The sequence below is a fragment of the Pseudonaja textilis genome, chromosome 14 (genome assembly GCF_049901715.1).
Source record: "Pseudonaja textilis isolate UNSWEBS1 chromosome 14, rPseTex1.2, whole genome shotgun sequence".
NCBI lineage: Eukaryota > Metazoa > Chordata > Lepidosauria > Squamata > Elapidae > Pseudonaja > Pseudonaja textilis.
Window position 1 is genome coordinate 10,856,427 of NC_142003.1, and position 26,486 is coordinate 10,882,912.

Below are 26,486 nucleotides of genomic sequence, written 5' to 3' on the forward strand. Positions count from 1 at the left end.
TTTGAAAAAGTCAAAAAAACCTCAGGGACGTGTCCAGCTTGCTGGCTTTGAGGGGGCTCTGGGAGTTGAAGTCTACTCATCTTAAAATTGCTGAGGTTGCTCTAGAATATCTAATTTTAAATACTGCCAAATTTACTGTCTTGTACAATAGCCGAATGCAAACTATTGATTTTGTTACATTAATATTGCTGCCTTTGAAATGTGCTGGCAAATGTGAGTTCCTGAGAAAACCTAATGATAGAATAATAATAATAAACCACATCCAGAGGGATATGATTGATTTTTTTAAAAAATGAAGACTGATGTAGGTATCATATTCTTTGTCATATTCTTTTTCTTGTTCAGCAAGGAATTCTCTGAACTGCTAGTAAAATTTGGATCTCATAGCGGCACATGTTCTGCACAGAGTTCACCTACTTCTAATACTGGAAGTAAGTATGTCTAATACTAAACTTGTCAATGGAATAGAGGGAATCACTGAAAAAAACAAAGAAACAACTTGAGAAGTTCGCCTGGGCAAAGGGAATCCTTGTAGAATCCTTGTAGAATCCTTGTGGGGGTGGATTTAGATTTTTAAATCATATCTGTGATAAAAATCAACCATTCAGTTATTCAGACAACTGGGGACACATGAACAATATATAAGAGCTTTATTATGAAGCTTTTGCAAAAAGGAATTCTGCTCATGGGCAGAAGACATAGTTCCCAGGAGGGCTGGGGCTTATATACAGGTTCAAATATACAGTCTCTGCCACTTTCCAGGTTCACAATCTATCCAGCTATGTATCTCCCTATGCAACACCCTATTATTATTGTACCATAACTTCCGTTTCTGCATCCTGTTTACCCATTTCCATTTCCAATAATCTCCATCATTAACATGACACTGGACAGCATAACCTGCCAAATGTATAACCTTTATACAAAACAATAGAGAATTCTTACATAATATTCCAGTAAGTTATCTTAGGTTTAACACAGAGGTTAAAAATGGCATTACCATTGCTTTATATTTTGACAGGTATAATTTTACGTATCACAATATCTGAGCCTTAAGGAGTCATCGGTGTGTGGAGTAAGGAAAGTGGCCTTGATAGATGTATGCAAGACACATTGTCGAAGCAAGAGGGGTTGGAATATTTTTTAAAGTCCAGAACATCGAGATAACTTTCAGAAGTGACTCAGGCAGATACCTCATCAGATTCAGATTAACAGAGTTGGAAGGGACCTTGTAGGTCATCTAGTCCAACCCCCTGCCCAAGCATTTCTGACAAATGGTAGTCCAATCTCTTCTTGAAACTAATTCACTGGAATAGAAGAAGGTGAAGGAGATGCAGCACAATCAAACCTGCATGATTCTATTATCATGGACTCCCTGGTGCTCTCTGAGCTTGGTGAGTTTCTCGCAGACATTTCATTACCCAACTAGGCAACAGCATCAGTGCTAGCAGGGAGTGGGGATTGCTCTCTGCTGTACATACAAGCACCAATAGAAGAGAATATTTGTAGCTCAGAGCTGAAGTGCCCTTGGTGCTCTCTGAGCTTGGTTGTTGGCTTGCATTTCATTACCAAACTAGGTAACATTATCACTGATAGTGAGTGTGAAGTTTGCGTCATGTTTATATACAGCAGCTTGCCCTGCTAGTGTCGGTGGGGTGTAGTTTTCTTTTTGACAGTTCCTTGACATTGTTTTCTGTTATTTTGTCTCGTGTCAAAGCTTCTCTCAGTGTTGGCTGCTGGAGAGGATGTGTTCTGGCCTCTTTGATTCCTTCTTTCTCTTTATTGTCTTTCTTCCTTCTTTTTTACTGTCTCCTTTGAATGGTGTCTAAATGCGGTTTATTTCTATTGATGGCTGGTTTGCCTGAATATCAAATTTCTGGGAATTTCCTAGCATTTTTTTGATTTAGTTTTGTCTAGGACAGAGGTCCCCAACCTTTCAGCTGCACGCACACATACATATTTGCAGGCTGCTCACATGAACTACCCTGTCATGCCCCTGTCGGAATCTGATTCAGAGGGGGGAGCCAAAACAGCTGACAGGGAGTGAGAGTGTGGCTCCATTGGCTGTGGTGGAAACTGGGGAAGGGCAAAGTCCGGCTGGGCAGGTCAAGGAAGAGGTAGAACAAGGGAGAGAGAGTTCAGAGGAAGACCCAGACCCACCCCCTCTTCATCCTAGGGCACACAGGGAGGAACAGAGAAGGGAGCAATGTGGGTTGCATGGCTTACAGGGGAGGAAAGGGCCCTGATTCCCTTCATTAGCCGCACTTGGGAAGAAAGTTTAAGAGACATGCAGGCTGAGTGCGGCAGCTGCTGGGAGCAAATGTGTGTTTATTTTGTGTTGATTTTGGTTATCTGTGTTCCTGGCATCTTCACAACTGTGTTGAGTTATTGCTGTGCCTTCATGTCTGGAATTCCTTCTCTTGCCCTGCCGGACTAATTACCTCATCTTGCCTTGATTGGACTTATAGTTACAGTTTTTGCTGACCATGTTTTGGACTTGATTCTCTGCAGCCAAAGGCTGTTCCTGGGAGAGCTTTTCTCCAGCCCAGAAGGTAACCAGGACATTGGAGACAAAGTTGGAGCTAATAAAGGGACTCCTACTGATTATCTGACTGTGTTTCCTTTGTGACACACCCTGGGTCATCACACAGCCCTGTCTCCCCTCCCTGCCAGTCCACAAAGCTGGAAATGTTGGGGAACTCTGGACTATGATGTTCACAGTTTCCCAGTTGAAACTATTGGTTGAGTGTATTCATGTGTTGTGAGTTTAAGGACTTTTCATCTGGTCTTCTGTGTGCTTCTGTATGACTCCACAATTCCTCAATTTTTCATGAGAGGTGCATCTAGAAAATTGGATTGTGCTGAGGGTTTATTTGGGGGGGGGAAGGTTTGATTTTATTAACTGAATATTGAACATTTAAAAATATAGAAGATTTAAAAAATAAAAGCCATTAAACTATTTTGGGAAAGCCATCAAGGAACTGGAGTGATACCAATCTTCACATTCCTTTTGGGGATGAGTTTCAAATTAGAAAATAGAGTTGTAGAGGCTATGGGAAGATCTAGATCAAGGGTGTTAAACCTGATTTCATTGAGGGTTGTGTTTGACTTCAGGGGCGGGGGCATGGCTGAAGTGGGTGTGGCCAGCTCAACGTCCCTCATGTTTGGGCACCTATGGTAGCCTGGGAAAACAGGCTCCCGAGCTCCATTTCCAGTTGTGATGGCTTCCTGCAATACTCTGCCAGCAAAAACAGAGCTCAGGAGGGCTGCGTACGGCCTCGTGAGCTCCATTTTCACTGGCAGAGGCACCGTGGGCTGGTCCATTATTTCCAGGGTGGCCCTGCAGGCCAGATGTAAGCATCCCATAGGCCACATCCACCCCACAGGCCTTGAGTTTGACACCCCTGATCTAGATGCTAACAAAGGCTATCTGTTGTGGTTTGCTGGCAGCCGGTGCAAACAGCAGCAGAATCAGACAGTGAGGACAAAAGGGAACCAGTCAGGGGGTCTGGAGAGGACTTGGACGAGGGTCCTGCATCCGATGTAGGGATGGCCCAGGACCATCTGGGAGTGGGGTGCTGCCTTCGGAGCTTTTGGAGTCTGGCAACAGCGAGGCAGAGGACCCCGGGGAGCCTTTTCCCAGTGCACATGTGTGCAGAGCTGCTAGAAGGCGAAAGCAGCTGAAACAGAAGGAGTGACTCGGGAGTATGTCTGGGATTGCTCCTCCCAAAGGGATAAAAGTCAGCCCTCCATGATGAAGAGCTTTGCAGGAAGCAAAGCAGTGCAGTAATCTCCGAGTCCTTTGTGAAGCTCTGTACTCTGGTTGGTTTTTTCTAGGTTTTTGGGTTGGTTTATGTTAGCCTAATTGGACTTCTGTTTCTTGGCAGCATTCGACAGCATTGAAAAGCGTGCTCTTATCTGGAGGAACTGTGTATAATTGAGTTTTGGCTGGGAATGCAAGTCATTCCCAGTGTCGCATTAAAAAAGGTTTTACTTTTAAATTCAGTTTGTATTTTATTAAGTTTAACAAAGCCTGGTCAGAACACGATCATCATCCAGGCAAAATAACCATGTTAGCCCTACAGCTAGGATAATAAGCGAAGTCCTGCCAACATCTGGTGCCCATGGGCCCCCTGATACATGAGAAGTTCTCTCTGGTCAGGGAGGTTATTTCGCCAGGCAGCTGTGCACAGCTGTATGGGTTCTTGGCACAAAGACCCAGACCACAACTGAGGATCTGAGACAGAAATGGAAAACAAAATCACTAGATGAACTCGGGTTCAAGTGGCTGCCTTGATTCAATTCCACTTGGTGTCCAAATGGTTCATCTATTTTACAGCGCTGTCCTTGACTTTGTTTCTTCAGTCAGGTCCTTGGGAAGCATCTCATCCGGGTCCTCATCTTGTTCCCAGAGCCCCCTGTTGCTGAGCCCAACCCATTCCCATGGGATGCTGTTTGGAAATCCAGGACAAACCCACCCCTCAATCTCACAGTATGTACTGAATTGCTGGGGAAATACATCAACCGTTCATGAATTTTCTTGACCTGTCCTTCTGATCCCATCTCTCTCTATAAAAGCGAAATACCACTCATGCATCATCATAAAATCTCCAGAACCGTAAAGCCTACAAACTTGACATTTGGCGCATATGTTCCTCTTGGCTTCTAGGTGCTCACTAAGAAAAGACTTTTTGAAATGATCATCAGGGCATTACTATTTCCTATATTATTGTTGTTGTTGTTAACACACTCTGATGCTAAGGAATTCTACTCCCCCTCCCCACCTGAAAAGAAATTTGTTCCAAATGCAAAACACCAGCAGAGGAGAGGAGTTGCAGTTTCAGTTTTAGTTTCAGAGCAGCAACCAGCTTTAGTACAGAACAGTTGAGCTAAGCCACACCCAGCCTCCTTGCTGTCTCCTTCTTGCTCACACAGCAAATACTGCTTCAGTTTCCAAACAGCTCTCAACTCTCTCACACACTGACAGGACGCTAACCAGGTGAATACCGATGGATGCTGTTAGGCAGAGGCAGAATTTTTTCCTCCTTATTTTCTTCCCTCAAAACTAAGCCTGACCACATAGTTTCGAAGCAAAGCACGGGTATTGAGCTAGTTCATTATACCCTGAACGGTGGAAGGTCATTTTTTCTGTAGAGGTAGTGCTCGACTTGCAACCCCAATTGAGTCCAAAATTTCTGTGGCGAGACAGCAGTCAAGCAAGCGTTACCCCGTTTTATGGCCTTCCTTACCACAGTCATTAAGCGAATTGCGGCAATTGTGAAGTTTATAGTGGTGGTGGTTGAGTGAATCTGGCTTCCCCATTGACGTTGCTTGCCAGATGTTTGCAAAAGGAGTCCCTGGGACATTGCATCATAGACATGAGCCAGTTGCCAAGCATCTGAATTTCCATCCTGGGACCATGGATAAGATAATGCAATGGATCTGATCAGGTGACGATGGTTATAAGTGTGAAAAATGGTCATGAGTCCCTTTTGACAGTGCCGTTGCAACTTCAAGTGGTCACAACAAGCAAATTGTTGCAAGTCAGGGGCTACCTTCACACAGAGGTACATTTCCCAAAATGTGTTCTTTGAAATGTTTGAAATGTGTGCTGCAATTGAAAATCCTGCGAGTTGTGAGGTGCGATCAGTGATAAGGTTTTTGTTGGCAAAAACCCTTAAACCGACTGAAATTTTAATTGAAAAATTAAAAAAACTAAGAAAAGCAATCCAGAACAAGCGTAGAAGAAAGTTAAGCTCAAAAATTTTGTTTTTGCATGACAATGCCCGATCACACACAGCAAATCGCACTCAAGAAGTCCTGAATGCTTTCAAGTGGGAGAATTTTCCTCATCCGCCCTACAGCCCCGATCTTGCACTAAGCGACTACCACTTGTTTCCGAGGATGAAGACCTGGCTTGGAACAAAATTTTTGAGCTTAACTTTCCTCTACGCTTGTTCTGAATTGCTTTTCTTAGTTTTTCAATTTTTCAATTAAAATTTCAATCGGTTTATGGTTTTTTGCCAACAAAAACCTTATCACTGATTGCACCTCACAACTTGCAGGATTTTCAACTGCAGCACACATTTCAAACATTTGCTGTGAAATAATGGGCAACGATCCGAACCTCCCACTAGCATGACTAGAAGCAGACTGAGCGGCAGATGCACAGACCAAAGATGGCCGCGCTAGCTCCGCCCCTTCTTGCTACAGATGAAAACGTAACCTATTTTGTGGATAGCCCTCGTATTTAGTTTCTTTTTAAAGGGTTTGGCTAACGTCCTCGAACACTTTCTTTATTTATAGCTGTTCCATTGGATCTGGGATCCAAAGTACCTCCATAAGAAAGTTTTCTGACTTGGGGTTAATTGTTAGCGGAGGAACCAACCGATCAGACGGACCAATGGTTTACGTCCATGACATTCAACCGGAAGGAGACTGCAATAAGGTAGGACAAATACTTGGAAGGATTTCAGTTATATACATTGCTATTTGAACAAGGGTGGCACAGTGGTTAGAATGCAGTACTGCAGGCTCCTTCTGCTGACTGCTGGCTGCCAGCAGTTTGAATCTCGCCGGCTCAGATTTGACTCAGTCTTCCATCCCTCCGAGGGCAGTAAAATGAGGACCCAGATTGTGGTGGGGCAATATGCTGACTCTGTAAACCACTAAGAGGGGGCTGTAAAAGCACTATCAAGTGGTTTATAAGTCTAAGTGCTATTGCTAGTTCTATTTTGAACAGAGCCAGGGATTTTCCTTCAATGTGTTCTGGTTGGAATAATGACCTTTGTAAGGAAGGGAAAATTGAAGAAACCAGATTGCTCTTATCTTTCCTTGCTCAGCTTGATTTTTTTCCCCCACTGTTATTTCTCTCTCTGTGTTCTTTAGGATGGGTGCCTGCAAGCAGGAGACCAGCTAATTGCTATCAATAAAGACTCGTTGGTGGGTGCTACACACGAGGAGGCTAAAAGGATAGTTGCAAAGAATTTATTCAGGTAAAGTGCTGCTTTGGAGTTGATTTATTTATTCATATCCCGCCTTTATTATTTTTACAAATAACTCAAGGCGGCGGATATCTCCAACACACCCTGCTTCCTCCTATGTTCCCCATAACAACCCCTGGTGATTGGTCTAAAGTCTCCCACCTGGCTTTCAGGCCCAAGGCAGGACTAGAACTCACAGTCCCCCGGTGATTGGTCTAAAGTCTCCCAGATGGCTTTCAGGCCCAAGGCAGGATTAAAGCTTACAATCTCCCAGCTTCTAGCCTGGTGCCTTAACCACTGTATCAAACGGGGTCCCTGTAGGTTTTAAACACAACATCTGAAATAGAGTTGGAATAGATATATTTAAAGGTATTAGAGTTGATCTGGGGGAAAGAGAGAGTGAACCATAAATAAAGGACTTGGGTGTAGTTTAGATAGCGATTACACAGAGATTTATACAGAGATGGGAGGAACCACGAGAAGGAAACTCAAAATAAGCCTGCCTGGATTCGGGTTGTGTAAGACAGGGCAGGGAGAAACTTGGACAAATTTCAAGATTCTATCACTGCATCTAGAACAATAAAATAGCATTCTTGGAATTCCTGCAAGGTTAATTTGGCTTATCTTGAAGAGTTGATGGCATCATCTTTATTCATATTTCCTGACCAAAACCTTAACCACAACATGCTCTGAGGCACAGGGATGAAACTCCTTCCTGATTCCATGATGTGGTTTCACAACGCACGTGAATGTAATGTAGTCACGAGACATGCCTGACATACCTTTTCAGCTTTCTGTTCAGAAATGGTACAAAATTCGGCTAAAGTCAGGTCGACCTATTCATTTAATAATTTATTACTTTTATTATTATATACGCAATGTGAATTTTTTATTTTATTTTAATTTATATGCTGCTCATCTCGCTGTCCAAAACAAGTCACAGCTGCTTATTCTTTATCTGGTGTTGGCCTTCATATACCTTGAAGCAGAGGTGGTATTCAGCCGGTTCTGAATACCTGAATACCTGAATACCGGTTCTGGAGAACTGGTAGAGGAAATTTTGAGTAGTTCGGAGAACCGGCAAATCCCACCTCTGACTGGAGATTTTACAGTATCCTTCCCCTGCCACGCCCACCAAGCCACACCCACAGTAAAAAAAATTGAATCCCGCTACTGCCTGGAGGTCTTCCCAAGAATCTATTCTAGGAGGTCATAATTGTTCAGAGTATTGCAACGTAAATGCAGCACAAGAAAAGTAAACACAGATGACTGAGGCTTCCTTTAACTTCTTTATAAACAGATAAAGTCAATTTTACAATACCAGTTGTAGATTTCTCCAACATGGAGCAGACTCAAACAGAAGCAAACATGTTACAGGTTCAGAGCAGAACAGCAACTCGGGAGCTCAGAAACAAACATCCGTTTCAGCAGCAAGCAAGACACAGAGCAGAGGAGAGAAACAGTTTCATTTTCAGTAGATAGAGCTTAACATAGCTTCAGAGCTGCAGAACTTAATATAGAGCCAGGCTTAGGCTACTTCTAGTTTCAGTTTCCAAACAGTCCTCATTGGCTGACTTAGTTGCTATGCCTATTCACTGGCTGACCTTGTTACCAAGCTCTATTCCAGTTCATGAATATACTCTGAAAATGATGCATCAGTATAATATATGCGGGGACACAAAAAATGTGGCCATTTGTAATTGGCAGGTGGCAAAATCTGCAGATTTTATTATTAAATTTTATTATTAGTATTCCTGACCAAGGAGATGCTGCAATGGTTGTAAGTGTGAAGAAAGGTCATAGGTCACTTTTTCAGTGCCCTGGTAACTTCAAACAGTCACTAAACGAATGGTTGTAACTGAAGGACTACCTGTCTCTCAGCACGACTAACCTTAATCCAAATCTAACCTCGGGATGCTTCGGAAAAAGTCATACTAGGCTACACTTCCAGTTGTGTTTTAGGAAAACTACTTCTCTGCTGAATCTTGTGGGATACCAAGCTGCCTTGCAGAGTCTAGCTGATCTTGGCTGATTTCAGAAAGTTTGAGTAGGTTTGGACCAGATTAGCATTTGCTGAGTCCTTGATGCTCTCAGAGCTTGGTTCTTGCTTTGCAGACATTTCATTCCCCAACTACATAACACCATCAGTATGAGGGAGTGTGGAGTTTTCTGCCTGTATCCTTTTAGCGAGAAGAATTCAAACGACCAGTTTATTAACTGCCTTCTTCTTTTAAGCATCCCCTTCTCACCGATCTTCTTATAAGCAAGTTGCTCTTTTCTTTTGCAAGGCATGAAGGGAACACAGAAGTGGCCTTCATTCCAGGAAGGGGACAACTTCATCCAGGACACTGTGCAAACAACGGTGCTCACTCAATGTCCACAAGACTAGGAGATAACAGCATGGCTCCTCCTGGCAGGTGGAAGGGACACGTGAGATCCCCAAAGGTAAGAGTTCCACTCCTGATGAGTTCTACTCCAGATTTTCATTCATCCATTGAAGTTCTTCACTTTCAAAGTTGGCCATATTCTTCCTAACAAAATGGCGCTCCTGAACTCCTTTGGATCAAATTGGCTTCTCTCTCTCTCTCTCTCTCTCTCCCTCTCCATCTCCCCCTCCCCCTCCAATGGTGGAAAGCCAATGTTCTTCTGAGATGCCCCCCTACAAGATGACTTTAGTTAAATATTCCCTGGGGTTCGTATATAAAAGTGGCCATTGAGGTTGCCCAAGATAATTAACTGAATGGGGAACACTGGCTAAGGAATTCTGGGAATTGAAGGCCACCCATCTGAAAGCTGCCACAGTTGGGAAACTCTACAAAAGAAAGTGTCAGACCTGCCCCAATCTGATCCCTCAGGGAAGGAAAACCCTCGACTCCCATTTGGTTGAAGTGAAAGGTACTTTTAGTAAGAGATGCTGATTGAAGTAAAATCAGGTGGAATCTGAGTTTCCTGCACATCAATACAAAGCTATTTCCTTCTTCATTCCTTCCTCCCCCATCCCCCCACCCCACCCCGGTGACCTGTCCAAAACAAGCCAATGTGATATGGCCGAGATGTTTTGGGAACTCTGAGGTGTTTGGTTGGTAACTTTCCATCCTCAGGGGAAATGGCGTGGAAGTATGAACTGGGCCCACATCGATCTTCCCCCCCTCCTGAATTCCCCCCCTCCTGAATTCCCACACAAGCTGCAAACAGGTTTATTGCCTGTTCCTATTTCTCCCCCTTAGTTCTTTGATGGCAGGATACCAGCGAGGTGCCAAGCCAAAGATGGTGGACCTGACAGGCAGTCCGGGAAGAAGAGTTAAGGAACTCAGAGTCGTGTCAATCTACACCCTTCCTTTTTTTTTTTTTTTTGTGCGTGTTTGTAAACACATTTGATCCACTACAGTTACATAACGGTTTTAACAGGATTATTTTATGGTCTGCCAGCATTCTTGATTGACTAGCCTGTTTCTCCAACAATACGGCCTCCCCCAATAGGAAGTCCCAGCATGTTTTATAGGCATGAAATGAAATTAAGCTCCTCCCCCCAAATTAAGGCCTATATTAAAACATGCGAAATGGGGGGGGGAATGGTGGGGGGGCTTGCCGTTAGGAAGTACTTTTGTGGCACACCCGGATATGATGCTGCCTGCGTTGACCCCGATACGAAGTGCCCCACCAACGCCGAGGTCAACATCCAAGCTGTCGCCGCCCACCCACCCGAAGATGCAGGGGGGGGGAATTAAGTCACCTCTGAAAAGATGACCTAGCCATTTTTTCGGGGCTCAAAAAAAAATAAGACCCTGCCTTATTATATGAGAAACACAGTCATTTCTTGGGGGGATTTTGGAACCAGAATTCTACTATAAAAACAGCCCATCACCCCACAGACCACTAGATTTTTAATCATAATTTTTCCTTTGAGATGGACGGTCTGTGAGGTTCTGCAAGGGAAACACACTGATTTATTTAATCAACGTGTTCTTATCTAGCCTTTGAACCCATCTAATTCCAGAGCAAGGCAGAAAAGCTATGAACAGGATTAGACACCCGGAGTGCAGGATAATAATAATAGTTTTAAAACATCTTCAGAGCAGATTAACAGGCTGCAGCATTGCAAAGCCAAGTACACCAGGAGACAGAGGTAAGAGGTGAAGAATTTCTCAGCACGACTAACCTAAATCCAAATCTAACCTCGGGATGCTTCGGAAAAAGTCATACCAGACTACACTTCCAGTTGTGTTTTAGGAAAACTACTTCTCCGCTGAATCTTGTGGGATACCAAGCTGCCTTGCAGAGTCTAGCTGATCTTGGCTGATTAGCATTTGCTGAGTCCTTGATGTTCTCAGAGCTTGGTTCTTGCTTTGCAGACATTTCATTCCCCAACTACGTAACACCATCAGTATGAGGGAGTGTGGAGTTTTCTGCCTGTATCCTTTTAGCGAGAAGGATGCAAGTGATCAGTTACCACTTACTTTCGTTTCCCCAAACATTCCCTCTTTCATTCCCACTTCCCACAGTTCATCACAGTCTATTACTGCCATAGGTCCAAAACACGCATAAGATGGCGTTGACAAAACATCTTCAAAGAAAAACAAAGAAAGTCCAGTTGCCTCTTGAAAAAGCACCTTTGGAAGACCCAGAGGAAAGCTCTTTATTCACCTTAGTTTTTTGCGCTCTTTTATTTCTTTCCTGATTAATTTTCTCCTCCTGCATTTTTCCATTTTTTTCAGAACAGCCACAACTGCCACTTTACTGTGCCTTCTGCATCTCCAGACGTCTGCCCACCAGAGTGCAACATTTCTGGTAAAGACATTTTGCACTGGGATTAGGAGGGATATCAGATTATAATTGGAAAGTGAATGCCAGCTCCCGAGACCATTGTTAGAACATAGTACACACAATCATAAAGTTGGAAAGGATCTTAGAAGTCTATACATTTCTATACCTTTCCCGACAAATGGCTGTCCAATCTCTTTTTGACAGCCTCCAGTGATGGATCACCCACAATTTTCAAAGGCAAGCCATTCCGTTGATTGATTGCTGTCACTTCTAGGAAATTTCTCCTTAGTTCTAGGTTGCTTCTCTCCTTTCGGTTAGTTTCCATCCATTGTTTCTGGTGTTTTGGAAAACAGTTTCACCCCCGCATCTTTGTAGGAGCACCACAAATATTGGAACGCTGCTATCATGTCTCCCCTGGTTCTTCTCTTCACCAGACTAGAGAAACCCAATTCCTGCAACTATTCTTCATACGTTTAAGCCTCCAGCCCTCAAATCATCTGGGTTGCTTTTCTCTGCACTCTTTCCAGAGTGTAAAGAAGATTGAAATTCCCCGTGATTGTGATTCCTGTCAATGTGATTCCCTGGGGTCCAAACGCTTAAAGACCCACCATGGTGACAGTGCTGGACCAAGTATGGTGAGATCCAAGTTGAAGCCCCATCCTCCCCTTCAATCATAGTGTCAACTTGTAAAACATTCCTACACCCCTTTCCAAGTTGCCATGAGAAAGGGGGGGTGAGGGTGAACCTGAAGGATCATACAGCAAATAAAATCAGAAGCACATTTCAAGCTTATCTCACGAAGATTGTAACTTAGGCAACCTGGGTACAAGCCCATCCATGGAAGCTCCCTGAAGAACCTTGAGCCAGCCCTTCCTTCCTTAGCCTTAGAACCAATGTGTCAGGATTCCAGTGATCGCCCTAATTAATTCATAAGCCTTGAGCCAAGCTTCAAAAAGCTTCAAAAGATTTATTAGGAGTGACACGCTGGCATGACCTGCATGAAGCCGACTCTGAGACACGTAATTTACACTTATCTATAACCTTGTCTTCCCCCCCCCCCCCTGGGTGTATCATAATTCAGATTCTCCAACAAAATACGTTCGTGGTCTGGGTGTCAGCAATCACATTCTCCTATTAAGGATTTTCACAGGCAGAATACCCATTGCCTAAGTTACAATCTTTGTGAGATAAGCTTGGAATGTGCTTCTGATATTATGTGCCATATGCTCCTTCAGGTCTTTCCCCACCGTCTTTCTCATGGCAACTTGGAAACAGGCATCGGAGTGTTTTACAAGTTGACACATAGACAAATACTCTTTTCTGGGCCAACCTACCTCCACAATTGTTGTGGGAAAATGTTTGGGATTCTGTAGACGGCATAACCGGAGGCCCATTTCTAAATATTTTCCTGCAGCCCAGCAGTTGTCTTCAACTGCTATCAACTGTTGCTGAACACTTTAACATTAAGAATTGAAGAACTGGGTTCTGTGGGAGAGATGGGATGAAAAAAAAAATTGAAAGTTGATCAGATTTAAAGGTAAAATGTTTTTTTTTTTTTTACTTTGGACACAGTCCATTTTTACCTTGGGCGCAACTATTTTCAGTCATCTTTTGCCCCCAATACTTTCCCAAAGTTCTTTTGGGTGGTACCTGAAGAAAGAAAAGTTAGGATCATAAAATGCTAGGGCTGGAAGGGGCCTTCTAGTCCGATCTCCTGCTCAGACAGGAGACCCCCATACCAATCTGACAAATGGCTGTCCAATCTTTTCTTGAAAACATCCAACGTTGGAGCATCCACAACTTCTGGTGACAAGCCATTCCACTGACCAATTGTTTCCCTGTCAGGAATGGTCTCCTTAATTCTAGGATGGGTTTCTCTTTGTTAATCTTCCATTTGTTACTTCTTGTCCTACCCTTGGATGTTTTAGATAATAGTTGACCCCAGTGGTGGGACTCTACCAGTTTCCCTACCGGTTCAGTGATCGTGCACCTAATGCGCATGTGCGCAGCTTTCCAAAACCAGCTGAGGCCCTGCCACACCAGTCAGCTGAGGGGATAAAGAAGAGAAAAGCACAGGGGGGGTCCTCTCAGCTGATCATTGGAGCCTTTTTTTTCCACTACTGGTTCAGATGAACTGGTCCAAACCGGTAGCATTTCACCACTGGTTGACTCCTTCTGAAAGACTGCGATCAAGTCACCCCTGGTCCTTCTTTTTGTTAGGCTAGACATATCTAGTTGGCTGGCTCTGTTCATTCTTTCTCTTCCTTACAGCTCCTGCTTCTCCTTCAAGCCAGGAATCATCTTCAACCCCCAAGCCTAAAGTATCCCTGGACCCTCACGTTCGTCTCAAGGATGGCAAACTTGAATTGGTGAGTCCAACCCAAACGGTGATTGCAGACCAATTAAAGGATTTGAATCTAGGATTGGTGTAGGCTCCTTCGTCATGTTAACTAATTTAAGTTTCCTTGAATTCAAGGACTGGGTTTTTTATAGCTTGGGAGGCCAAGTTATCATCATTTTCTAAGCACATTTTATGCACCTGTAATATTTCTTCAGATTATATTTTAATGGATTAATTTCATGGCTTGGAATGAAGAACATATATTGATTCCAAACCATGATCCATAAGTTGGAAACCTTCTGTGATGACACGGGGCAAGGCACAGAGAAAACACACTCATCTGATAGTTCAAATCGCCCCTTTATTGCTCCAACTTTCCCCCCAATGCTCCCATGTTATGGCACGTCTCAGAACAAAATAATCACACGCACATCCTGCAGACTCTGGTTGAAAATAGTCCAGCAAAACGCTGTGAGCCCAACAGCGGCAAAGCAAGAAATCCAGCAGGACAAGGGAATAAGTTGATGAGTCCAGGAACCAAAGGAACAAGGCAACTAATCCAGGAAGCAAGAAACAAAGCAAGAAGTCCAGGAAACTCCAAACGTCAGCAACGGCACACCAAAGTCCACGAATTCAGCATTTGTTCCTGACAAATGGCCCTCCCCACAACATCTCCTTAAGTCTCAATCCCCAGGTGAAGAGGAGTGGGGCGCTCTCCTCCCAAGTTGTTGGGTTGGCCTGCACTGTTCCCGTCTCCTCTCCACTCTCTGTGCTCGTGGATCAAGAGGGGGCAGTCCTTACTCATCACCTGATCTTCGTTGCTCCTCATTTCCACTGCCTGCCTTTTCTTGGTTGTCCTGGCCCGGTTCCTCCCTGATAGCAAGCCGTCCCATTCCTGAAGAATCCTGGCCCACCTGCTCCCCACATTCTTCCAAAGCCAATGAAGCTGCCCCCTCAGTCTCCCTCGACTCCAGCTCTAGCTCGTCTTCCTCCTCAGATTCAGGCTCCCATAGGGACATGGCACCTCCACCCATTGCTTTTTTTCCCCTAAAGGCCCTGCAATGGAGTCGGGTCCATTTTTAAGGAAGTCTTCCATTTTGATCAGGCTTAATGCAGAGCTGATTTGTCCAGGTTTCCATCTTAAAGGTGACTGTGGATGTAGCAGAACACCCTTACTTAACACGAGACTCCTCCAATGTAGATTTCAGCTCCCAAATCCCCCAGAGTGCATGGCCATAGCTCAAAATCCTGGATCTACAGCCTTATGGAGGCTGTCTAGAATGTGAATGGAGATACCAGGAAAGCGAGACCTCATTTCTAAATGAATATCAGCATTTCTTCATTTTTGTTTTCCTCCCCATTCTTCTCACTTTCTGTTTTTTGGCTTCCAGATGTTACAGTACTTAAACCTAGATATGAGTGAAGAGAAGAAAAGGCAGTTACGGCAGAGACTGACAACTGATTCCCAAGGCACAATAGCCTATGGAGGTGAGAAAAAAAATGTAGAGGTACTTTCAGCTTTCAAGATCCTGTTAATGTAATTTTATAGGCGAGATAGAGCTAGTATTCATGTCTAGACTGCCTTGAGAAGTTGAGCAAGACCTCCCTCTAATGGATACCTGGGGAGGTAATTCTCCTGAATTCAGCATTTTTATGAGCAGACTCATAGCAGGAAGTGGTGGCTTAGTGGCTAAGATGCTGAGCTTGTCAATCAGAAAGCTCAGCAGTTCGGCGGTTTGAATCCCTAGCACCGCATAATGGAGTGAGCTCCCGTTACTTGTCCCAGCTTCTGCCAACCTAGCAGTTCGAAAGCATGTAAAAAATGCAAGTAGGGACCACTTTGGTGGGAAAGTAACAGTGTTCTGTGCACCTTTGGCATTTAGTCCTGCCGGTCACATGACCACGGAGACATTTTCGGACAGCGCTGGCTCTTCTTCAGCTTTGTAACAGAGATGAACACTGCTCCCTAGAGCTGGAAATGACTAGCACATATGTACAAGGGGAACCTTCACCTTTATGAGCAGAGCGGAGATGATGTTTTCGAAACTTTCTGATAAATTAAGATCACATTGCCAGCCCTTCTGGTTTGCCTGAGTCCCTCCTTTCTTTTTGAACCCAGATTTCCTCCATGTTCTCAAGGACCTGCTACCACAAGAAGACACGGACCTCCATTCAAATTCTGCGCTTTTCAGCCCTCATGAAGTGGCTACTTTGCTGGACACGTCTGCTTTCCATTCTCCGGTTAGTGTTGAACTACCCAAAGTTTTATTGCACTCTTCTATGTTTATTTTGATTGTTGGTTACTACTTTTAAAGCCTTGCATGGCATGGGTCCAGGTTACTCAAGGAATCAGCTCGCCTCCCCAAAAAGGGACGATCCAAATGGATAATCACTTAAATATGAGCCAGCAGTATGCGTCAGCAGCCAAAATAGCTAATACAATGTTTGTTGTATAAACCGAGGCATAGAATCAACATCACGTGAAGTATTAGTACTGCTTTATTAAGCCTTAGTAAGGCCACACCTAGAATACTGCATCCAGTTTAGGGTCACCAATTTACAAAAAAGATGTTGAGGCTTTGGAAAAAGTGCAGAGAAGAGCAACTAAGATGATTAAGGTCTTGGAAACTAAAGCATATGAAAAACAGTTACAGAAATTGAAAGTATAGTTTAGTTTGGCTTACTCATCCGCATTCTTGGCTGCACCAACTTCTCTTTACAGATGTCTGATTCTCTCAGTTCCAATGAGAACGAGAAGCTGGATAACCTACAGCTGGAAATGGTGGTGTTACAGGAGGAAGTTCAGAGGCTGAAGGTAAGGGTCTCAACCAGAAGGCTTAATTTCATGTAAGTTGATGGTGGTCATTGGCATATTAGCAATAGCAGCAGCACTTAGACTTACATGTCGCTTCACAGTGCTTTACAGCCCCCCTCTAAGCAGTTTACAGAGTCAGCCTATGCCCCCCCCCCAACAATCTGGGTCCTCATTTTACTGATCTCAGAAGGATGGAAGGCTGAGTCAACCTTGAGGTGGTCAGGATCGAACTTCAGGCTGTGGGCAGAGTTATCCTGCAATACTGTATTCTCACCACTGTGCCACCACAGCACCTAAACCAACCCTCCATAAAGTAACATATAGCAATTTGGTCCTTGTGGACAGATGGATGAACATCTACATTACAGTCAAAAGCAGCAGTTTAAAATCCCAGCAAAAGCTTAAAAAGATGAAATTATAACTGAATACATTATAAAAAAAACAAGATGTCATTAAAGCAACTGAAAGATTGTACACAATGAAAGGAAGATTTTTTTTTCCAAATCTTTGTTACCTGCTAGATGTAGCATCATGTAAATTCAGCTGTGTTATACATAACTGAAAGTAGGAAGAGAGCTAATGTTCTTCTAAGGTTGTCAAAATCAAGAAGTCACCTTTTCTGACTAACTATGAAAAGATCAGAAATCCATGGTGAGCCCTGCAAGGTAGACCAGCCTAGTTGTCAGTGTTCCAACTAACAAACTCCAACCCAATAAACTCTGAGACAGGCATTTCCTCAAAGTCCCATTTTATTAGAGTTATCATACTGGCACATCTGGGAAAACCCAAATCGGAGAGTTCTGGGTTTTCCCTTCCCAAAAGAGAAATCAAAGATCCATCCTCTGCACCCACCAGTCCATCACATGGCCCAATCAAACCTTCATCCCAACTGGAGACATCCTTCCAGACACTCCTCTCCACGTGCAGGGTGACATGTCCTTGACTCTCTGAGAAAGGATGTTATTGAGTCTAATTTTCCACCACTCTAACAAATCCCCCCTCCCAATTTCTTAGGCACTAAATGTGGCAGTCTGGAAGCTTCTGAGTAAAATATGACTTCCAAGGCTGACACTAGTTTGCTGACAGTTAAGGAGACCATGACCAAACTCGAAGAAGGTTTGATGAACATGAAGTCACAAGTCCACTGGAATGGGGATTATTATTATGATCATTATTATTTTTAGAAAGCACTGTCTGGATTGATGACAGTTAAGCACTGTCTAGTTTGCTGACAGTTAAGGAGACCATGACCAAACTCGAAGAAGGTTTGATGAACATCAAGTCACAAGTCCACTGGAATGGGGGTTATTGTTATGATCATTATTATTTTTAGAAAGCACTGTCTGGATTGATGACACTGTAACCCTTCCCCCCTCCCCTCCCTCCCCCTCCTCCCCAGTCTCTCCTGAAGGAGGTGGAAAGCCATAAGAAGTCTACGGAAGACCAGCTTCACAAATTGAATCAGGTCAGTGATGGAAACTGGTTGTACACCTCTGTTTCATTGACCTGAAGATGTACATAATTAAGGCTTACAACGGTGACAACAGCTCCCAAGGCTAGGTCTCTGTAGTCCTTGACTTACAACAATTCATTTAAAGGGACTTATCCACTTGAAGAAAGGGACTTGTCAGCTTTGGAAGCCATATTTTTGCCAGGTTTCCAAGTGATGAAATCCATTTAAAAAGAAAAGAACAAAGTCCATCTTCCAAGACAAATTATTTTATTTAGGAAAGCATCAAATTGGCAAAGTCCATGGCAATTCCGGATCTGACACAATCCAGAATTACGCCACAATATTAAAAGTTAGAAACAACCCCCAAAAGTCACATTCTCCAATATAAGTAATTCAATGTTGCTTGATGTCATAAATCTCCACCTCAAGGGGCCCAAGCACCGACAGCTTTCACTTTGGCTGGATCCATTTCTATCCCCTGAGTTGAAATACGGTAGCCAAGATAATCCAATGATTCTTTATGGAATTTGCATTTGGATAGCTTCACATACAGCTTTGCATCTAACAGTCTTTTAAATACTTTTCTTACTCACTTGATGTGTTCTTCTAGAGTTTCATTGTAAATAAGAAGGTCACCCAAGTAGACCAGGACCCCTTTATACAGATAGTGATGTAAGACTTCATTTATGGACTGCATGAAGAGCCCTGGGGCTCCTTGTGGTCCAAATGGCATTACTCTGAAGTGAAAACTGCGTAAGGGGATGTTGAAAGCAGTCTTGCATTCATCTCCTTCTCTGATGCAGATTCTGTAATACGCTTCACGGAGATCTAATTTGGTAAACACTTTCCTGTTTGCTAAGTGTCCTAACATGTCTTTCATGAATGGAGGGGGTATGTGTTGTGAATACTCATGCAATTTAACCCCTTAAAATCAATATATAGACAAACCCCACCATCTTTTTTTCCTTTAGTATGGGTGCAGCCACTCTGGATTTTGCAGGTTGGATGAAACTTCTGGCTAGGTTTGTGTCTATATAGTTCCGTAGCTTCTTCATTTCCTTAGGAGTGATGGAATACATTTTTGGTTTTGGTAATTTCTCCCCCTCTATAAACTCTATGGCACAGTCAGCGATGCTATGGGGGCGGGGGTGGGGTGGGGTAGCACATTGCATTTTTACTTGGAAGCTTCAAGGCTGCTACATTTTGTGCCTGGGAATTTGGGAAGGGGGATTTAGTAGGGAGGTTTAGTAGGAAGATTAGACTCAACAACATTCTTTCTCAGAGAGTCAAGGACATGTGGCCCTGCACCTGGAGAGGAGTGTCTGGAAGGATGTCTCCAGTTGGGACGGTGGTTGATTGGGCCATGGTGGGTGCAGGGGATGGATCTTTGATTTCTCTTTTGGGAAGGGAAAACCTGGAATTCTCAGATTCGGGTTTTCCCATATGTGCCAATATGGCAACTCTAATAAAATGGAACATTGAGAAAATGCTTGTCTCAGAGTTTATTGGTTTGGAGTTTGTTAGTTGGAACGCTAATCAGCTTTTAAACTTACAACTGTTGCAGCATCCTTTCTGTCACATGATCAAAATTCAAGCGCTTGGCAACTGGCATGTACTTATGATGGTTGTGCCGTCACGTGGTCATGTGATCATTATTTGTAGCGACAAGCAAAACCAATGGGGAAAGCCAGATTCACTTAAAAATAGCCACACAATTCTCTTAACAACTCCAGGGATTATCTTTAAGAACTGGCCCTGAATTTGTAAAATGGGGAAAAACTCACTTAACAGCTGCCTTGCTTAGCAACAGAAATTGGGGGCTCACTTGGGATCATAGTTCAAGGACTACCTGTCTTCCTGACAGATGGAGCTAGAGTCGCCATCAAATTCAGACTCCGCAAAGGGGAATTGGATATATGGTGATTTTTTTTTACAAACTCTAAACAGCGTTCTTTCTTCAATCAAGTTCAATTCATGGCTTCTATCAAATGTGTCTATGTTCCTTTCCACCATCTCCAAACATTAATCCTGAGCATCGCCACTCCAAAGATCTTTCCTTGTTCTAATCCTTCTCCCTCTTTTAATAGTAGAGATTGAGAAGGCAAGTACCATAGGATTGTAGATTTGAAAAGGACCTCAAGGATAATCTGGTCCAACCTTCTACAATTTAACCATCCATGAGAGGTGGTTCTATCTCCTCTTTCAAAACCTCCCAAGATAGGGAACCCACAACACCTATAGATAAATAACTCCACTCTTGGACACCCCTTACTCCTGTATCAAAAAGTTTTGCCTTATATTTAAACAAAACCTACCATAGGTAGCTGTAAATTATGTCCATTATGTTTGGTCCTAGTTTCTGTAGTTATGAGAAATAGTGGCCGCCCTGAAGCTCCAATATGACTCTGGTCAGGTCAGCTTCATTGTTGACAGGCTGCCACCTCTCAGTTGAAGAGGAGTTTCCTGCAAGACAAAACATAAAGGGGTTATGAGAGAGCCAGCATTGTCCAAAGATGTTTCCGTGGTCATGTGGCCAGCATGAATATATGCCAAGGTGTATGGAATGTTGTTATCTTCCCACCGAAGTGGCACCTATTTATCTACTCGCATTTGCATGCTTTTGAAGGAGTAGTGTGATGGCCTGAAGGTGGAGCTCTTGTCCCACAAACAGGAGGCTGTGAGTTCGATCCTAAGCAGGGGCAGATATTTTTCTCTCTCTGGGCACAGTGAGAATAAATCTCCTGAACAAAACGCTGCATTGGTGACAGGAAGGGCATCTGGACAGTAAACAGTCTGCTAGCTCCATTCAGTTGCTCAGACTCCATCCCGCAAGGGATTATGGGGTTGTTAAAAGAAGATAATGATTTGCGTGCTTTTGAACTGTTAGGTGGGTAGGAGCTGGGGCAAGAATGGGAGCTAACCCCATTGTGTGGCACTGAGGTTTCCAACCCTGGCTGTCAACTTTCCAGCTGATCTATTTCCAGTGTCTTTAATCACTGAGCCATCACACCCCCTTGTTGTAAGGTTGTAGTAACAGAACCTTGCAGGTCTCATTCTCCCCTCCTTTGCTTTTACTTTCCAGTAAACCAGGAAGAGTTCCTTTTGAAATGTTTGCCATACCTGGTTTTGTTCTGTGGGCTCCACTGCCTCTTATCTAACGATTGCCTAGTCTGCAACTCTTCCTCCTATCCCCCAAGGTCATTCTCACATATTCCATGACCTCTATATCTCTTTTCCTCTTCTTACCCAAATCTTAGAAGGCGCTGAGCTTCCTCCAAGAGAACCAATGTCTACAGAACAAGTTGCAAGCCGCAGAAGTCTTCCGGTGGCAAGCCCAGAGCGCAGAGCAGGATTATGAAGAAGTCATCCATCTGTTGGAAGCTGAGATCATGGAGCTGAAATCCCAGCTGATGGGGAAGAAGAACAAGGAGCTTTTGGAAGCAGAGGTCAGGCCAAAATAAGAGGAACCATCTGGTTTCCTTCCTTGCACTGTGGTTGTCTTGCATAAGGATTGTGTTCTGACCCAGCTCCCAAACACAAGAAACCCTCTGAAGTTGAAGCTGTACTTCCTTTATACTTCCCTCAGTTTATCTCTCACCGCAGGCTAACAAGTCTGTCCAGCAGGGAGATGAATAGTTGCTATTCATCTCAGCCCCCTTCACTATCATCGGTGGCTCTTCCTTCCCAAGGACCGGCTCATAGATTCCCGCTCCTCTCCTCTCCTCTGCCTTCTCCACATCTGTGCATCAGGCACTGTACCCAGATGTTCCTCCTCTTCCTCATCAGCCACCTCCAGACCTGGGAGCTTTTGACTCTCCATTTGAGGGCTGATGGACAGCCCAGGCTCTGCCTCTGTCTCCCTCATTGCCAGTTCCATTCCCTCTTCCCCCTCGGAGCTCCTGGGTTGCCCGGATGTTGACCCTGACTTCCACATCTCCTCCTCCTCCTCCTCCTCCTCCTCCTCCTCCTCCTCCTCCTCCTCCTCCTCCTCCTCCTCCTCCTCCTCCTCCTCCTCCTCCTCCTCCTCCTCATCTGATTCAGCTGCTGGAGGGGCTGGTGGCCGATAGGCCACAACAGATTCATTGAAGAAGCCACAATTGGCAGAGTTTACTGAAAATGTTAACGTATAAACCATGCTGTACAAAACACAGCAGCCTGCAAAAGCCCAACTCTGTAATTCATATCGTGGCTTCTCGAGATGTGTGCATTTGATTTAGACCTGGGTTTTCCTTCTCAAGCTGCTAAAAACTATACAGGTGGTCCTCAACTTACGTCAGCTCATTTAATGACTGTTTGAAGTTAAAACAGCACTGTTAAAAGTACAATTATAGCGTATCATTTTCAGGTAGTCCTCGTCTTATAACTTATCTTATCATCAACCAGAAGATGTGGGTGCTCCATCACTGTCACATGTCTGAAATGGTGTAGGTTCTCTTGCTTGAGCAAGGGGCTGGACTAGAAGACCTCCAAGGTCCCTTCCAGCTCCATTTCTATTCTATTCTCATTCTATTCTAACTGTGGCAAGAAAAGTCATAAAATGGGGCAAAATTCATTTAACAAATGTTTCACTTAGTAACAGAAAGGTTGGACTCAATTGTGGTCCTAGGTTGTACCTTAAATAGCTCAAGAAATGACAGGCGTGGAAGATCGGATCCAAATCTGAAGATCCAAGTAAATTGATTTATTGCTACCCACGCCTAGGCACAGGAATCTTCACAAAATAACAGAGTTGGAAGGAACCCTGGAGGACTTCTAGTCAGACCCCTTGCTCAAGCAGGAGACCCCGATATCATTCTAGACAATTGGCTGTCCAGTCCCTTCCGAAAAACCTCCCGTGATGAAGCACCTTCCCAACTAACCAGTGATGAAGCATCTTCTCAACTAGCAATCTGCTCCTGCTTGGAGTTAGATACAAAAAGAAATAAAGAATAAAATACCAGTGGAAATAATGGTTATGGAAAAACGAAAGAAAGGAAAGGGAATAGAGGAGATAAAGTGAGCGAAGGGGGGAAAAGAAATAAAGAAACCAAAAGGAATGACTTCCGACTTGTTTTGGTGCAGTAAGATACATAATACAGTTAATAGTGTCATTTTTTTTTTCAGTTATACCAAATAATAACCCACCAGACCTTTCTACAACAATAAGCCACTTAATTGTCAAGATGCAAAGACAAAATATTACCTTTTTTTTCCTTTCAGAAAGTCTAGAAGAAGTTTCCAAATAACCACAAAACTATTTTATATTTTTGTCCCTAAAATTAATGCAGTCAGTTTTTAAGGAATCCAGAGCAATGAATAAAAGTAAAAAAAGTGTATAATAAAAACAGTAGAAACAATCTATGGATGGCAATTTGCTTTGTAACAATTTTGGACTCTAATTTAGTTTAGTTTACTTTATTGTCACTGCACCTCGTACCACGACATTAAATGCCCATCTTCAGTCTCAAATACAAAATAATAAAACCCTTCTCTGGTGTCACCATCGTATTTTTGCTAACATTTTGGTTCTGGAGCAAATTTTATTTTGTAAACAGCCAGGGGAGCAAACGTGTGTCAAATTGCTAATCTAAAACTAGTTGTCTTCTCTTCCAACCTCATCCTTCTATCTTTTCTCTCTTTTTCTATTTCCCCCCTCCAAATCAGAGCGATGCCTTAGAACTGAAGAAACATCTGTCCTCAGTGAACGAGCAGTTGCAGAAATCTGAGGTTGCCCAGAAACACCTGGAAACTTACAACAGGAAACTGCTATTGTTTGTTCAGGTGATCTCTTCAGATTCAATCAGAACTCAGTGTCCAGATGAGGAATGGGTGTCTGTGGCTCCTTTACCATTTTGCAGAATTCCTGCGCTACCCATGCACTTGGGAATGGCTCGGGAATTCTGGGCATTGAATCCACAGGTGGTAAATATCTATGTAGATTCTCAGATATGCAGGTCATAGTTGTCTCAAAGATGCGTCTGGTCTGCTATTTCTCTTGAAATAGCAACTTTCCAGAAAGTCCAGTTGCCTCTTGAAAAAGCATCCTTGGCACACATGTTTTCCCCAGGGGAATTATAACTTTGAGTAGAGTGGTGGGGTGGCCTAGAGGTGGAGCTCTCGCCTCACAACCAGGAAGCTGTGAGTTCGATCCGAGGGAGAGGCAGAAATTCTCACTCTGAGAATATATCTGCTGAACAAAACTCCGCATTGGTGACAAGAAAGGCATCCGGCCATTAAAACACTCTGCTTGCTCCATTCAGTTGCCCAGACTCCATGCTGCAAAGGATTATGGGGTTGTAAAATGATGATGATGATAACTTTGAATGGTTGTTCAACAAATAATTGTAAGTCAAGGGCTACCTGTAATCTGTTCCATGCTATCATCTGTGTTGATTTGGGAAAAAATATTCTTGTGACACATGTGACAAATCTATTCTAATAATAACAATAATAACATTATTTCCAAGAAAGTCCAGTTGCCTCTTGAAAAAGCATCTTTGGGACACAGGTTGTGAAGGGACTGCAGCTGCCCACTCCTGGTCTAGATCAGTGGCCGCCAACCAGCGGGCCGGGGGACCGCTGGTGGTCCATGAGAAAATTTTGGTGGTCCGCAGAGAAATGTCACCCCCAAAGCAATTAATCCAGGCTACCCAGGAACACAAGGCTGTGCCGCCCACATGGCCCGTGGGAACACAAGGCTTGCATCCCTTGCATTGTGAACAACACGAGGTATGACAAGTCTCACAAAGACTCATTTCTGGCAGAGTTTGGAGGAGAGAAAGAAAGACTTCTGCTGCTTCTGCTGCTTTCCTTGCATGAAGCCAAAAGTCTCCCTCTCTTTCTCCCCCTTGAGAATGGAGCTAGAGACAGTATCCTGCGATCCCAAATAAAGAATGATCGATCAGTAGGAAAACGGGGTGGGGAATTTTCCTGCAGACTTTTGGGGGGATTTTCCCAGGGTCTCTGGTCTGTGGGATTTAAGGTCCAAAAGATTGGCGACCCCTGGACTAGATCATCCCATTTATTTCAAGAAGAATTTCATGAAAGATGGGAAAAATAATACGCTGGATGTTATTGTTGTTATTAGAAGAGATTTATCACACCTGTCACAAGAATATTGTTCCCAAATCAATATGGATGGTAGCATGGAACAGATTACAGGCAGCCCTTAACTTACAATCATTTGTTTAGCAACCATTCAGAGTTACAATAACCCTGAAAAAAGTGACTTATGCCTAATCCTCACAGTTAGGACCATTGCAGCATCCCCCACAGTCATGTGATCACAACCTGGGCCCTTGGCAACCGACATGTACTTATGACAGTTGCAGTGTCCCGTGGTCACATGATCTCCATTTGCAACCTTCCCAGTTGACTTCTGACAAGCAAAGGCAATGGGGGAAACCGGATTCGCTTAAGAATCTTGCGGCTCACTTAACAACACGGCCATAAAAATCAGCCGTGACTCCCTTAACAGCCATCTTGCTTAGCAACGGGAACTCTAGGTCCAATTGTGGCCATAAATTGAGGACTTCCTGTATCCTTTTTTCTCTGGTTCCAATTCCACATGAATAGAACCATTTATTTGCAAGAGATGTGGCCAAAAAGGAACAGTGTGTCGAGCAGATTGCGGCAAGAAAGGAAAAAAAAGATGCAAAGTTTGACATTTGAGTTTAGAAAGAAAACACGGGGCTTTAGGCTGAAAAATGTGTGCATTGGGGGAAATTGTGTAGAAGAAACCACATCAGGACAACTAACATTATAATGGATTTAAATTCACAGCCATGTTTGGGAGAAATTGAGGGGAAGAGCTTTTTATCTTGGGAAAGGATGGAGGTAGTTTAAAATTAAAGTAACAATGGATTGAGAAGAGCCATGGAGGTGCAGTGGTTAGAATGCAGTATTGCAGGCTAACTCTGCTGACTGCCAGCAGTTTGATCCTGAATGGCTCAAGGTTGACTCATCCTTCCATCCTTCCCAGGTCAGTAAAATGAGGAGGCAGATTGTTGGGGGCAAGAGGCTGACTCTGTAAACCCCTTAGAGAGGGCTGTAAAAGCACTGTGAAGCAGTATATAAGTCTAAGTGCTATTGCTAAATGCTATCTCCCTTTAATTTTAACAATAGCATCATGCATGTCCTTATTTTGGTGTG

The 26,486-nt window shown here is 43.6% G+C and overlaps 1 protein-coding gene across 4 annotated transcripts in view; it reads left to right on the plus strand.

The window, feature by feature from the left end:
- The window catches only part of LOC148124688 (syntaxin-binding protein 4-like), a 50,814-nt gene that overhangs the window by 19,149 nt on the left and 5,179 nt on the right, over nt 1–26,486 (plus strand). For 3 of the 4 annotated variants that reach the window (XM_087912504.1, XM_087912501.1, XM_087912502.1), the window contains 13 exons: nt 346–431; nt 4,366–4,492; nt 6,307–6,448; nt 6,889–6,995; nt 9,272–9,428; nt 11,699–11,771; nt 14,019–14,116; nt 15,480–15,576; nt 16,208–16,329; nt 16,811–16,903; nt 18,303–18,368; nt 21,614–21,802; nt 24,000–24,116. In XM_087912504.1, the coding sequence (XP_087768630.1) occupies nt 346–431; nt 4,366–4,492; nt 6,307–6,448; nt 6,889–6,995; nt 9,272–9,428; nt 11,699–11,771; nt 14,019–14,116; nt 15,480–15,576; nt 16,208–16,329; nt 16,811–16,903; nt 18,303–18,368; nt 21,614–21,802; nt 24,000–24,116 (1,474 nt within the window). The remainder of the gene's footprint in view (nt 1–345; nt 432–4,365; nt 4,493–6,306; nt 6,449–6,888; nt 6,996–9,271; nt 9,429–11,698; nt 11,772–14,018; nt 14,117–15,479; nt 15,577–16,207; nt 16,330–16,810; nt 16,904–18,302; nt 18,369–21,613; nt 21,803–23,999; nt 24,117–26,486) is intronic. The other variant, XM_087912503.1, reaches the window with a different exon arrangement.